The sequence below is a fragment of the Cornus florida genome, unplaced genomic scaffold (genome assembly GCF_030987335.1).
Source record: "Cornus florida cultivar Cherokee Brave unplaced genomic scaffold, ASM3098733v1 CherokeeBrave_3.0.0_Hap2_Chr03, whole genome shotgun sequence".
In the NCBI taxonomy this organism is placed as follows: domain Eukaryota; kingdom Viridiplantae; phylum Streptophyta; class Magnoliopsida; order Cornales; family Cornaceae; genus Cornus; species Cornus florida.
The window spans coordinates 46,470,585-46,486,239 of record NW_026775573.1 but is presented as its reverse complement, the minus strand read 5'-3'; the positions used below and the strand labels follow the sequence as shown (position 1 = coordinate 46,486,239).

The 15,655-nt window shown below is 34.9% G+C and overlaps 1 protein-coding gene across 1 annotated transcript; it reads right to left on the bottom strand.

The window, feature by feature from the left end:
- Positions 1 to 4,737: 4,737 nt before the first annotated feature.
- LOC132301557 (uncharacterized) lies at positions 4,738 to 5,380 on the bottom strand. Its single transcript, XM_059798800.1, has 2 exons — positions 5,189 to 5,380; positions 4,738 to 5,133 (listed from the first exon to the last, which is right to left on the bottom strand). Exons 1-2 carry the CDS (start codon positions 5,378 to 5,380, stop codon positions 4,738 to 4,740), a joined length of 588 nt encoding a protein of 195 aa, XP_059654783.1.
- Positions 5,381 to 15,655: the final 10,275 nt, after the last annotated feature.

The window sequence follows — 15,655 nt, the reverse complement described above, 5'->3', positions numbered from 1 at the left end:
CAAAATTTGACCCCCCAACAGGCAAAAAAGCAAAAATGAATAAGAAAAGGGAAATTTGAAAACCAAAATTAACAAATGATTTCAAATTACCATTTGGCCCTTGGCCACACTTCAAACATGATTTATAAGACCCTATGAAAGAATAAAAATAGAATTTCCACACTCGATGCAAAAGTTATGAAGTAATGACGTAGCATTTTTTAATATTTTCATAATATTTCATGAAGTTAAAGTTGCATAGAATACAAAATACATGTCATTGGCCTCCGGCCTCATCTCATACATGTCAAATACATTGCATAGAGTGTACTTATGTACACATTACATAATTGGAATTAAATCTACACATTTCGACAAATAAGGTTACAAGTGACATTTCAAGCTAACATTTTCAGGAAAATGATACTTCAAGTCTACGAAACTTCCATGGCATAGTGTGCATCCCAAATCAAGGTCCCTGTACCTGAAAAATGTCCCTATAACGTGGGTGAGTAACGTAAAGCTACTCGTAGGAGATGAGCATGTATCGACCTAACATTTTACAATTATATCACCTTAAGGTGAAACATGTCAAAGGGCTCATGCCACCTAACGTCTATTTCAAAATGAGACTCAGGGATCATCCTAAGCTGTTCATGCAATTTAAAGTGAACAACGGCATACAAGGATACATGCTCAAGTATACTAAGCATCGTTAAAACATGTTACACAACATACAATCATACATTTCTAAGTATACTAAACCATTTTAAGACAAGTCATGCAATGTCTAAGCATATGTACACAAGTATACATTTTATATGGAAATCTCGTAAATCAAGTATACGAACACAAGTATACTAAACTAAAAGAGATACGCCTAAAACAAGTATACACGGCACAAGCACACTAAATGAAATTTAAACTCACGGAGCAAGTATACAAGTTCAAGTATACTAAATAGGATTCAAATATCCAAAACAAGCATCAATTCTCAAGCTACAAGTAATCCATGATTAATAACTTGAAATTGAATGCGAAATCAAATAGTGGAAAGACTAGGATCCTTGGCTGCAGACCAATCAAGTTATTCCGGGTTATTAGCCCGTAAGGTACTACTCAGTGCGCACGTGTATAAGTTATTTCGGGTAATTACGACCCACAAGGTACTACCTACTGTGCACTTCATATGACTTAGGAAACTCACGAATCCGTACTAGGGCCTAACCCTAGCCATCACATGAACATGATCCTTACAAGCCTCCAAAAATAATAAGTTTAAAACTTATGCAAAATCAATAAGTTAAACCAAACTTATATTAAATCTAACAATGCATAAAACCATCTCCCATGCACAAATAAGGTTGAATCCACACAACCATGTCCTAGAATTCAAGTCTACATAGTATATGATATGTCAAGTTTCTATTATGTAATTTATACACAAAGCAAGAATATTTTACAACCATTGAACCACATTACCATCTAAGCCTCAAGTACTAAATAAGCTACAATTTAGTAACAAGCTTTCAAGGTAAGCAACTGTAATATTCTAACAAGCTATATACCTACACAAGATATATTTAAACAAGCTATTCAAGACAATGATATCACATATCATGCTAAGTCAAATTACCATCTTTAGAGGCGACAAGTACTAATTCTACCACAAGTTAGTAGCATGCTCACAAGGTAATTAAGCGGACTACATTTCAAGGAATTATTAACCTATTACATCCAAAATCAATTTAAGTGACTAACACACTTAAAATAAAATTAATTAAGCTAATTAATTAATTTTTCTCTAGATTTTCAAACATATCCAAATGTCCACAATTTAATATATGTTAAAGAACTCACCAAGGCCTACTTTAATATCACAATACAAGTTGATTTCATGCTTGTTTCAACTATGTAATTTAATCTTTCACAAAAGATAAATATTAAATAAGTTTTACAATTCTTACTCAAATGCTCCAAATTTAATATATGTTACACAACTCACCAAGGCCTAATTTACTAGCATGTCACAATTTAATTCTAAACTATATATCATCATTAGAATTAATTCCTAAACAAAGAAAATAAATAAATTAAATTCTAAAAACTTGAATAGGGCATGCTCACAAGTTGTATATGCTTATAGAACAATCAATACAACAATAATGTTAAACCCCTCTCACTCATATGTCCTAAACGCATATGCCATAGATGGGTAATTTCTGAATCTTGATCAACTGAAGAAGATACTGAAGCAGCGCCTGTCACAGTACTGCCCTGCAAAAAATAGAGGCATTTTCTCTTTTTTCCCTTAAGCATAGTAAGAGCACCTTTAGAAACTCTCAAAATTCCACCTTCAGATGAAAACTTATAACCATTAGAGTCAAGAGTACCAAGAGAAATCAAATTCTTTTTCAAATCTGGAACATGCTGAACATCAGTTAAAGTTTTAACAATACCATTATACACCTTAATTTGGATTGTGCCTATGCCGGCAGTTTTACAAGGATTGTCATTCTCTATTAAGACAGTACCACCATCAACAGAACGGTAAGTAAAAAACCAGTCCCTATTGGGATACATATGATAGGAACAACCAGAATCAAGAACCCATTCACTACTAGAGTGATAATCACTGACAGAAACTGAAAGAACATTTTCGACATCCGAGGAACTTTCCTTAGCAACCCCAGCAATATCAGAAGAATTACTAGTGGATCTATCCTTAGACTCCTTTTTAACATTTTTATCTTTCCTTTTATTTTTCAATTTTGGACAATTCCATTTAATGTGCCCTTTTTGGTGACAATAATAACATTTAGTATCTTTATGAGACCTAGATTTAGATCTCGATTTGCCCCTACTACCAGAACCCTTTTTCTCACTTCTTCTCCTCACAACCAGACCCTCGGCCTTCATCTCCATTATTTCTAGACATCTTTTTTCTTAACTCTTGAGAGTTCAGTGAGGATTTAACATCCTCCATACTAATGGTGTCTTTTCCATAGAGCAATGTAGTAACAAAATGCTCATAGGAAGGAGACAAAGAACATAACAAAATAAGGGCTTGATCTTCTTTATCAATTTTAATATTAGTATTTTTTAAATCCATAATAATATAATTGAAATTATCAACATGTTCTTTAAGAAGGATACCTTTCTTCATACGAAGGGTGTAGAGTCTCTGTTTTAGGTAAAGTCTGTTGGTGAGAGACTTCGTCATGTACAGACTCTCTAATTTCAGCCATAACTTTGCCGCCGTATCTCCATCAATAACTTCACGCAGCACCTCATCTACTAGATTCAGGAGAATCGCACTGCGTGCCTTTTCATCAACCTCATCTTTGTCTTCATTGGACATAGTTTCTGGCAACTTTCCCATCCTAAACTACACCTTCTTTAGACCTTGTTGAGTCAGCAGAGCCTGCATCTTTATACGCCAAAGATTGAAACTAATCTTGCCATCAAATTTCTCAATTTCATATCTAGTTGACATCTCAAAAAACTCCCCAAAATATTTCTAGGTAAATAGTACTGTATTTGTGAACAGTACCCAAAAAATATCTGTGAACAGTACCGTATGTGTAAATAGTATCTGTACACAATACATAAACTGAGCTCTGATACCAGTTTGTTAGGAAAAAAAAAGGATCGAATAAGGGTTTATGAGACCAAGAGAAAAAATAAATGGCAAGAAAAAAAAATAGCGCACACACAAACGAGACAAGGATTTACGTGATTCGGCTGTGCCTATATCAACGGGGAGAAGACAAATCAATATTTCACTATAGAAATATAGAGATACAAGGCTAAGTGGCTTACACCCAATACCCAAATTGCACCCAAACTCTTACACACTTTGCTTTGCTTTTATGAGCAAATTCACACTCAAATTTTTGAATGCTTAAAACACTATGGGAGCAAGGCTATTTATAGCCAAAATGTTATCACTGTTTGTGAACTTGGAGACCACACATGGGGAAGCTTGCTGAATACAATTCTTCGAGGCCAAGTTGATGATGCAGCAAATGATGTAATGGGTGATGAAAAAACAACTTGCTGAGTTGGCTGAATTTGAGCTATAAATTCAACACCTTTCAAACAATATATGAGCACGGTAGTATAAGCTCTAATAAGGCCTATGAGGAAGGGCAGCCCCTATTTTCTTCCAACAATTTTTAATTTGGGGATGAGCCTTGCAGTGCAGAACCATGTCCAAACCTTCTTCGCCCAAATTATTCACCTTTATGTAGTTATATACAGCATCTTTTATCATCTCATTTTCTTCTAGTGAAAACCGCTTGCCTCGAACTAAATTATGTTCCTATTCTTTTGTCTTCAATGTAAATGGATCATCAGACAATGGGAAGACGTCTACATGATCAGAAAACCTAATTTTCTTAGATTTTCCTTCTGATTTAGGATCTTTGGAACTATTTTCAACTGTATCAGGCTGCTTCTTTTTCCTCTTCTCTTTGTTGAATTTTTCATCTCTCTGTCGACTATCTTATTCCTACTTGAATTAGTATTACCTTCACTGTAAACAAAATCTTTATCTTCAACAGTAGTCCTTTCATTATTATGTTCCTTAGCTTCGATTTCTTGAAATCCAGCACTCAAGTCATTCTCATCCAGTTTCTTTTTTCTCTTTCTGTTCTTCTTTTCAACCTTCTCCACAATATCCTCGCTAAAGTCCTCCCTCGCTTTTTCAACCTCTTTTCCATCTGTAATTTTCTTGTGTTCTTTTAGATCACCATCCTACATGTCCCTTCTCATTTTGTTCCTCTTTCTAGTCCCTTGTTCTCCATTTTTCATTTCAGTGACATCTTTCTTCTCAAAGCTGTTGTGCTGATTAACCACATAAACTTTTCTCATATTATTGTCCTCAAGGATTTCCATTGAAGACAAAAGAATATCACTTTCACCTTTCTTTCTGTCCTCCTTGCGCCTCTTCGTCTCATCTTTTCTAGATTTCAACAAATTTTCATGTCCTGAATCCTTGCCACCATTTGTCTGCACTCTTCTATTCTCATCTCCTTCCATGTGAGACACATTATTTGAAGTATCATTATCTTCAGCAACTTCAAATTTTGGCTTCTTCTTTTTCTTCCTCCTATCCTTCTCCAGATGAGTGTTATCCACTTCTGCACAATACTTTTACATCAACAACTTCATCAGAAGTCCCATCAATTTGAACATCATTCCAAACCTCTTGTTTCTTCTTATCCTTCCTTCTCCTATCTTCTTTGCTCGATTTGACATTACCCTCCATCTTACTAGGCACTACATCTATGCAGTCAACTGCCTCTTCCAAACTATTGGCTACATTCTTCTTGTTTTTCTTAGACTTCTTCCCAATATTACCGGGCGAGGTTTCCTCCTTTTCCACTCTCGTGTCCATGTGTTTAATATCTCTGTCAGGTTTCTCCACTAATTATGCTACAAATGAGAATAATTCAAAAAAATAAGTCAGAAGGTCAATGGTTGAGTAGTCCTTTCAAACAATCAAAGCACTCAAAGGTAAAGACAAGTAATTTGTTCATCCACCTCTCTGTCCATATACTTTTCCTGTTGTATGCCTACCCCGAATCTTTAACAGTGTGAAAACAGGCATTCACATTATTCACAGTAAAATGGAAGATTGCCTCAAAATTATTTCCCAAACCCCATATTGGCACCAGGTAAGAAGTTCAACAACAACAACAAAAGCAAACACTTATTCCCACTACTAGGATCGGCTATATAAATTATATATTTCCATCTTGTTCTATTTAATGTCATAGCCTCAGTCTAATCACATGCTAGGCACTGGGCAAGAAGTTAATCTATGAAAAGTATAGTAATAACTATCTTGAAAACAAAAAAGGGTATTTGTCTAATTTAATTTACTCAAGTCGCCCAAATAAATATAACTAACAACCACAAATTCAAAATTAGTGCCAATACGATGATGATGACAATTTAGTAAAGTAAATTCCAAGTGAATACGAATGATTCGTGCAATCGAAACAACATGTTATAATTATTTTAGAGAGGTAAATAATAAATCATAAATGCATAAATTCAAGCATAAGAACCCGTGTGTGTGCGCGTGTATGGATAAGCATGCAAAGAAACATATAGAGATATTCTGATGAAGGCAGTTGAATCACCTTGTTGTATGCGAACAAGCTAAGTACGCCTCACTGAGTCGCTGATAAGGGTTTGGAGTTTGATCTTCTATTTTTTAGGTGTTACCACTAATTGGCCGGGTTGCAAAGGATTGAGTAGGGTTGGGTCAAGTTCTAAATAGAAGGGGCTCAGTCTGACGAGACACTCAAAGTTCGTCAATCAAAATTTTCTTAGCTAACATCACTGGTATCTTCCAAAGACTTTTTTAACTCCGTCTCTCTTATTTCATTTGTAGGCTCTATAACATCATTACCATCATCATCATAATCACTACTAAATAAACATCTCTATATATTCTTATGAAGGCAGTTGAATCACCTTGTTGTAAGCGAACAAGCTAAGCACTCCATACCGAGTCACTGATTAGGGTTTGGAGTTTAATCTTCTCCTTTTTAGGTGTTGGCACTAATTGGCCGGGTTGCAAAGGATTGAGCGGGTTGGGTCAAGTTCTAAATGGAAGGGACTCAGTCTAACATGACACTCACAGTTCATCTCTCTTCCTTCATTTGTAGGCCATCATTACCATCATCATCATAATCACTACTAAAATAAGAATCTCTATACATCCTATATGCTTCTGTCATTTCCACATCATCTCTATCTCCATCTCCATCTCATTCATCTTGTTGAGACATAGGACTTTTGATAAAAGCATAATTAACCTCCAAAATTATGCTCTCTCTATCCCAAAAAAAAAATGTCATACTTTCCTTTTTTTTGTCCATCCCAAAATGAATGTCATGTTTCACAATTCACAATACTATTTTTTTTTAATATTCTAAATTTACCCTTGTCTTGAATTTCTAAAAACAATTAAAAACTGCATTTGAACCTACTATAAAAAGCTAGCAATACGGAGTAACAAACAGTTTTAAGCTATGTGCTAAGCCGAATGCAAATAAACATATGTGATAAACCCTCTTCCCTTGAGACTTTCTTCAAAGTCCCATATAAGAAAATTATTTCTATTTAATTACAACAACACCCCCCCCACCCCCCCCCCCCCACCCCTTTTTCCTTCGGACTATTAAATTCGAAGCAATAGTAAGACAACGTAAAAATACCTAGATGAGAAAATAATGCAATTTACCCAAATCTATTGTTTCAAAAACAGAGTTGAGTTCATTTTTTTCTGTTGAGTAGGCCTAGTTTGATTATTTCACGTGCAGGAACTGATGTACAAATAAACAGAAAATCAACAATAGAAAATCAACAACAGATGGAGCAGTGATATGTGATGTACAAATAAATAGAAAATCAACAATAGATGGAGCGGTGATTTGTGATGTACAAATAAATAGAAAATCAACAACAAATGGAGTAGTGATATCTCACATCTTGAAGGCTTCTGTCCAATAAAACCAATTCCCAAAGAGATTAAGCCAGCTCAAGAAACCCCAGCTCTTGCAAGACACCAATTGCCCAGCTCAATCAAAATCTAATCTCATTTCATGTGACTCGTCTTTAGTTCACTAGCCATCATCTTTTTTTTTTTTTTTTTTTTTTTTAATAGTTCGATGGGTGGGTAAGCTTTGAATAAATAAAAAAGAGAATGTACAAGAAATCCGAATAAGGACAGGACAAGCCAAGGCCAAACAAGACAACCAAGGCTGTCATAAGAACACAGAAGTGATCAACCAATAAAACAGACAACAGAAGCAACAACCAATACAAACACCCTAAACTTTAAACTTTTCGGTCAATAAGAACCCTATTATCTCTCTCAACTGGCAGATAGTATTGCATACAACAGAGGCAAAAACACTGTAGAAGAAATCAATGCTACACTGAGCATAAGAATGAAACACTAGGAACCCATGCACCAATTAGAACCCCAAGTACGAGCATCCAAACATCCCAGTCCGAACAAGAAAGTGGATGTTAATCCATAATACACTATGATTGTCCCCTTGCAAAAATAGATGATGAAAATCTACCATCATTTTTTCCCTAACTCATTACCCATCATTTATTTCATTTAAGAAATTATACGCTAAAGAGAACAAAAACCTTATGCCGTCCACACTAGAAAATTTTTAAGTACATAGATGCATATATGGAAATTTTAGTTGCCAATATCAGAAGTAAAGTTGAGTTCATTATACTCTAATGGTTTAATGGTATAAGGTGAAATAGTTGGAGAGAGAATTCAGACCACAAAAGAATAAAATATAGATGTTCATTGCCATTTACACGTGTATAATTGCAGAAGATGCTTTCATCCACCATGAAACACATGACATAGATAAAAATACCAATTAGCAAAAACCAAAATAAGCTTACAACACCAAAAAAGAAAACAAAAAAGTCACCATGTACCTAAATCTAACTATTAGCACCAACTCAAAATACAACAACAGTGATCTATATGTTGTTCAACCCAAATATAGTAGTGATCTCATTAACATTAGAATAAAACAGAACACTATTTCTCTTCTAACTTCTCCTTGGTTAAAAGTGACTTCATGTAGCAATTTTCATTTTTTACATAAAAACCTGTCAAAAACATTAACTTTAAACTTATTCTTTATCAAATTAAAAGTCTAAATAAATAAACGTATACTCCACAAAAGGGAAAAAAAAAACTTACCTTGCTATCAAAAGTATCATTCCTGTTGAAGATGAATGAGAGCTCTTTCAACAACATCAAGTTCATAGCACAATTGAGAAGGAAGATTGTTATCTTTCTCCAATTGGTTTTTCCCCATATGTGGCAATTTGTTATTATTTCCCATATAGACCTTTATTGTTTCAATCATGCATCCTTACAATGTTAAGAAAACATGATCAAGACTTTTCGTTGGCAATTCATTAAAAGCTTTTTCTACATCAACAACTAACTCATCAACTGTAGTGGGAGCTTGTTGGTATTGAAGTGATTGAATTGCTCTAAAAAACCCAAGATCAAGCACATTCAAATCTGGACTATTTGGAGGTAAATGATAACTGTATATTAAATCCATCTTTGGCTGCAGCTTCAAGGAATTCCGCATCCGAGGAATCTATATGAGGTTTTACATTGTCTTGTTGAATAAAATTTGTTTCCCTCATAGTGCAACTAGGCCATTTAGCTTGAATATCTGGTAAAACTTTCTCAATTAAACATGATTGAATTACACCTTTAGTTGCCGACAACATTGGTTTGGTCTCTAACGTTCCAGCCACACGATTTTTGCTACTTTGTTTTGCAGGAACCTTGCATGTAAATGGATAAATTCCAATATTTCCCAAGAACACTTCATTATGAAAGGTATCAAATCGTGACCTAGCAACAGCAGCTAAAAACATAACCTTTGTGATGAACCTTTTGCTCTTACAAGTACTTACAGGTTCATCTTCTTCCGGAAGAAGATAGTATTTCTCTGATTCTTTCGACATATAAAACTACTTTTCATCAATATGGATACAGTTAAGCATATTATAGACAATTGGCATATTATGAAGACTACATGGCTCAAGCATTGACAAATAGAACATAAGCCTTACCTTTTTATTTTGTTAAGATAAATAGGGCTTCAAGGCATTCGAATGCGGTCTAATAAAACCCTCTTTGATTCTTCTATGGAGTGTTGATTTGGCAACTTGCATAGCAAACGATAAAGATCGAATATTTCTTCGTTGCCAAAGAGGAATTTCTTATACTTTCCTGAAGTTAATTTGTATCGGCTTGCGGCCAACTTTCTTCGGATTTTTGTTGGTTACACCAACTACCAACCCATTTGAAAATTCTGACTTTGCCTGCTTCCAAATACGTTGAATGGTTCTGACAGAAACAGAAAACATACTTGCTGTCGCACTTATCGAGCCCCTTTTCACTTTTCCATTTTCACTTCCCTTGAGAAGAAGGGCGAGAATTGTTTGACGTTCTTCGTTACTTAATTCCTTTATGATTTTGCATTGAACAGAGTCTGAATTTGGTAAGGTTTTGAAAGCTGGGTTGTTTAGAGAGTAAAGAAAGAGAATGGAATAATGATAAGCATGAGGGAAAGAGATAACAGAAAAAAAAGATAAGCATATGGATAACTATAGATAAGCATTGGGTAAGAGTAGTAGGGTGTGGATTAGGAGTTCTTCGTTTAAGAGTATTGGGTTAGTTGAATTGAGTTCCCTAAAAAATTCTGTTTATTTTGAATTTTTGTACAACCGCCTTTTTTTTTTTAATTTTTTTTTTATTTAGTTAAAAATATTTGCACAAGTGGCACCAACATTTAAGAAGTCCCTATTAATGAAATGGTTAAACCTTGGTCAATCCACTAAGACAAAATTTTAAAGGGTAAATTTGGAATTTCATTTCTTATCACAATAATAAAATGCATTAAAAATTAGTCCCTTAAAAAGTTATGTTTCTCAAAAGTAACAACTTTTGTGGGACAGAGGGAGTATTTGTTAGTAGTTTATTTTCTATTATTTATTTAATTCTTGTGTTTTTCTAGGTTTTAGGTGACTTTTGTGAAAAAAGCCCAAATCCAACAACTAAAGAGGCCAGGACTCTTCTACGCATGCTTTACTATTTGGCCATAACTTTCAGCTCGGATGTCGTATTAGAGCAAGCTCTGATGTTTCGGAAAGCTAATCTATAGAGGGTTATACTGATATTTCACAAAGAATCCCTAATTATGATGTTTAAGGGGTGAAAATCGCGTATCAAAGTTGACCCAATATTCTACGCAAAAATTACACCAATTTAATTTGACCCTATCTTTTGAATCAGACATTAGAATAGTGTGAAATCAGTGGCTGTGGAAAGATCACTTGAAGCCTAAGATATTTGTATCTCACGAATATTCTGTAAATCGCACTTCAAATCAGTCAAAATGGGGCCCCAAGTTACAATAATTATGGAAAGAAGATTTGACAGATTTTTATTTCCTATCTGTATCTTCTTTTGAAAAACCCCAGAGGATCTCTATATAAATGTAAGTATGAGCAGCCAGTGGGGGGACGTATAGAGAGATATGTACAGAGAGATACAAAAAAATATAGAGTGTTGGTGGCTAAGGAACAGAAGGAGGCTCGCATAACTTTCAGAAAATCCATAAGACTAGACTTATGATTCTAGGTTTGGTCATTTGTATTTTATTTTTCATCGGGTTCTAATCTTTTAGCCTTGACTGAGAGAAATCCTTATCATTGCAGGGCTTCAATAAATTACAATAATAGAGTTACAATGATTAGGGCTTCCTTTCAGCCTTGGATGAGAGATTAAAACACCGCGAAAAATAAAATACAAATGACCAAACCCAGAATCATAAGTAGGCCTCTTATGAATTTTTTGAAAGTTGCATGAGCCTCCTTTTGTTCCTTAGCCACCAGCACTCTATATTTTTCTGTATCTCACTATGTAAGTGTATCTCTCTATACGTCCCCCAGTGGTTACTCATACTTACATTTATATAGAGATCCTCTAGGGTTTTTCAAAAGAAGATATAGATGGGAAATAAAAACCTGCCAAATCTTCTTTCCATAATTGTTACAACTTGGGGCCCAATTTTGACTCATTTGGAGTACGATTTACAGAATATTCATGAGATACAAATATCTTGGGCTTCAAGTTATCTTTCTACCGTCGCTGATTTCACACCATTCTGATCTCTAAGTCAAAAGATATGTTTAACTAACCAAAACTGGTGTAATTTTCGCTCAAAATATTGAGTCTACCTTGATAAGCGATTTTCACCCCCTTAAACATCAAAATTAGGGGTTCTTTATAAATATCAATATAACCCTCTATGGATTAGATTTCTGAAACATTTGGACTTGCTTTAATCCGACATCCGAGTTGAAAGTTATGGCCCAAATAGTATAGCATGTGCAAAAGAGTCTTAGGCCTCTTTAGTTGTTGGATTTAGGTTTTTTCCACAGAAATCACCTGGAATCTAGAAAAACACAAATACACAACAATTAAATAAAATAATTGAAAATAAACTACTAACAAATATAATTTTTGAGGTTAATTATGTATAAATTATGCGCTTATCAAATACACCCAACTTATATTTTGGTAGTCCTCGAGTAAAACTTAATAAACCTACATAAGCCACTTTCCCTGGCACTCTCGATTATATTTAGCATATGCAATAAGCCTTTAAACCCCTAGGTTATCCCCAGTGGACGAATTATAGTCTCGTAAGGGTTTCTAGTGATGATACCCACAAATATCAGAAAAACAAGTTTCTTAAGACAACAGTATACATAGAGCCTAAATATATATCACATATGAAACATATTGAATACCAAATTGTCATCATTTTAAGAAAAAATCTACCTTAACTGAGATTTTCGAATCATTAGTTAATTTGAGATTTCAAACCCATATTCAAAGTCAAAAGTAAATTCAATTAAAGTCTAGTCCACCCATCAACTTTTAATAAAATATCCACAATGTCAAACCTTATCGTGAAGTGAACCGATCAAAATCTCAAGATGTAACCTCTAGAATCCTAAGAATTGTCGGCTTTCTAAAATATGAACAAACCAAAGTTAGTATATGGGAAATCTACATCATTTCCAAAGTGTTCAAAATATTTATTTTCTGTTTTTAACCTTTGGTGGGAGGTGGCTTCCAACGAGGTAGGTAATTTTTTCTTGCCTTTTTTTGTTTTGTTTTGTTTTTTTTTTTATTTTTAAACATGGGCAACTCACAGTTATCTATCATTGGTAGCCTCTTCCTCCCAACAAAGTCTAGGTTTCTCTCGTTACTGCGTGAAGAATTTAAATCCAAGTTCTTATAGAGAACCACTTCAAGAATTAGTACAACTTTGAAATTTTATTTGATTAATTAGGACTCCTTCGAATTTACCACGTGAAGCATTAAGTCCAAGTTAGATTAAGAAGAGGAATTGTCCCATTTAAAGTGTGGTTATTAGGGATGCCCTCGAAATTACCAAGTGAACCTTTAGATCCATATTAGCTCATAGTGAGAGCGTTGGGAATACTATTAGAAGTTTGAACCAAATTTTAGTTTTCCAATTCTTCCTAAGATAATAGAGTAAACATTACCAAGTTTCAAACCTCGTCGTAAAAAGTGTAGATCGGTAGTGCTCATGAAAGATGATAAAGTTCACTAAATGATGATAAGTGTAAAGGACTAAAACCTAAATTTGACTTTGACATGATTAAGTGTTTTAGCCTTAAATACACTAATGATTCTCAAATCTCAATTGGATTTTGATGACAATTCAATCCTCAATACTATGCAAATGCGACATATAAATGTTAGAAAGATACTGCATAAACTCCTAAAGTACCTTCTTCTTTTCTTTTTTTTTTTGAAAATAGGTGCATATTGTCCCTACCCACAAACTTAAACCAATTAAATATTGTCCTCAATATTTAAAATTGAATTAACAAAGGTGAAAGTTGAGAAAGGAAATTATCTTGAGTGGTAGAGTACTTCATGAATTCTGTCACAAGAGAAAAAAAGCAATAAGGTACTAGAATCCATGAAATTATGAAAACTAATAAGTATAATACCCCCAAACTTGGACTGTTTTGCACCCAACCAAATGAAACAAAAAAATTTGGATTGCCTCCCAACATTGCTAAGTTTAATGTCTTCAGCAAGACAAATGCTCTAGACCCAAAAACTGTTAGAGTTGCACTACACAATCAACTGGATTTGATACCAGTTGTTGTGGCGGAAACGTAAAATAAACAACACTGTTCAAGGAATAAAAAAGTAATCACGAAGAAAAAAAAAAATCACACACTAGAACACAACATATACATGGTTCACCTAAATCTTAGGGCTACATCCATGGAGCACACCAAACAAAATCACTATGAAAAAGATGAAGAATTACAAGGAGAATTCTCTCTTAATCTCTCTCAATTGCTCTATCTTGTATTGGCACACTTTTATCTCTAATTTTCACCCCTATTTATAGAGTCCCAAACTTGTCCTGCAAGAACTTGCCTTTTGTAGAATCCAAAACCAATAAGGAAATTAAATCAGATCAGGAAACTGAATTTTCATTAAACCAATAAGGAAGTCAAATCAGATTAGGAAACTGAATTTTCATTAAACCAATAAGGAAGTCAAATCAGATTAGGAAACTGAATTTTCCCTAAAATTCAGTACTCTTGAAGTTTCCATATAATTAAATCTTCCTAAAAATCTTCCACCTAATCAGACTCCACAAAACCACAACAATCTCCCACTTGGAGTCTGGAGCACTTGTAAACCTATTCCATCGTTTTCTCATGCATGTCCCATACATGTCGGTGCGCTTTTTTCTGTCTTCAAGCTAGAAGACCAACTAAAGTTGCGCACAACTTCATTTTCTCCATGGTCACTGTCTTGGTCAACATGTCAGCCGGATTCTTGGTGCCAAGTATTTTCTTAAGTGTCAACACCCCATCTTCTAACAAAGATCTGATAAAGTGATACCGAAGTCCTATATGCTTGGTCCTTAAATGAAATGCTGAATTCTTTACCAGATGTATCGCACTCTGACTATCACTGTGCAAAACATTCTTCTCCTGTTCGAATCCAAACTCTGTCAACAAACCTTGTAACCAAATCATTTCTTTACTAGCCTCTGTCATCGCCACATACTCTGCCTCTGTAGTAGATAACGCTACAATCCTCTGTATTTGCGAAACCTAACTAATTGCAGTTGTACCCACATGAACACATACCCGGTAGTACTTCTTCTGTGGTCCAGCTTGCCAGCAAAGTCTGAATCTACATAGCCATGTAGCTTCACTTTGTCCCTTTTGAAACATAGGCATCTGTCTGCGGTACCTCGTAGATTTCTCAATATCCACTTTATAGCTTCCCAGTGTAGCTTGCCCGGATCCTTCATGAACCTGCTTACTGCTCCCACTACATATGCAATGTCTGGTCTTGTACACACCGTGGCATATATCAAACTTCCAAGGCTGAGGCATATGGAATTTTAGCCATAAAGTTTTTCTCATCTTCTGTCTTCGGACACTGATCTTGAGATAATCGGAAGTGATTAGCTAAGGGAGTACTCACCGCCTTAGCCTTATTCATGTTGAACCTCTTCAGAACCCGTTTAACGTACTCAGCCTGAGACAACTGCAAAGTACCTTTCTGTTTGCCTCTGCTAATCCTCATCCCAAGAATCTGCTTCGCTGCACCAAGATCCTTTATCTCGAATTCACTAGACAACTACTTCTTCAATTTGCTAATTTCTTCAAAATCAGAACCTGCCAATAACATGTCATCAACATAAAGTAGAAGGATAATGAAACTTGAATTAAACCTCTTGAAGTAGCAGCAATGGTTAACGTTGCACTTGTTGTAGCCATGTCGCTTCATAAAACCATCAAACTTCTTGTACCACTACCTCGGGGCTTGCTTCAAACCATATAAGCTTTTCTTCAACTTGCATACTAGTTTCTCTTTCCCTTTGATTGAGAAACCCTATGGTTGTTGCATGTAAATCTCTTCCTCAAGGTCACCATGGAGGAAAACAGTTTTGACATCTAACTGCTCAAGGTGCAACCCCTCTACTGCAACAATGCTAAGAACTGA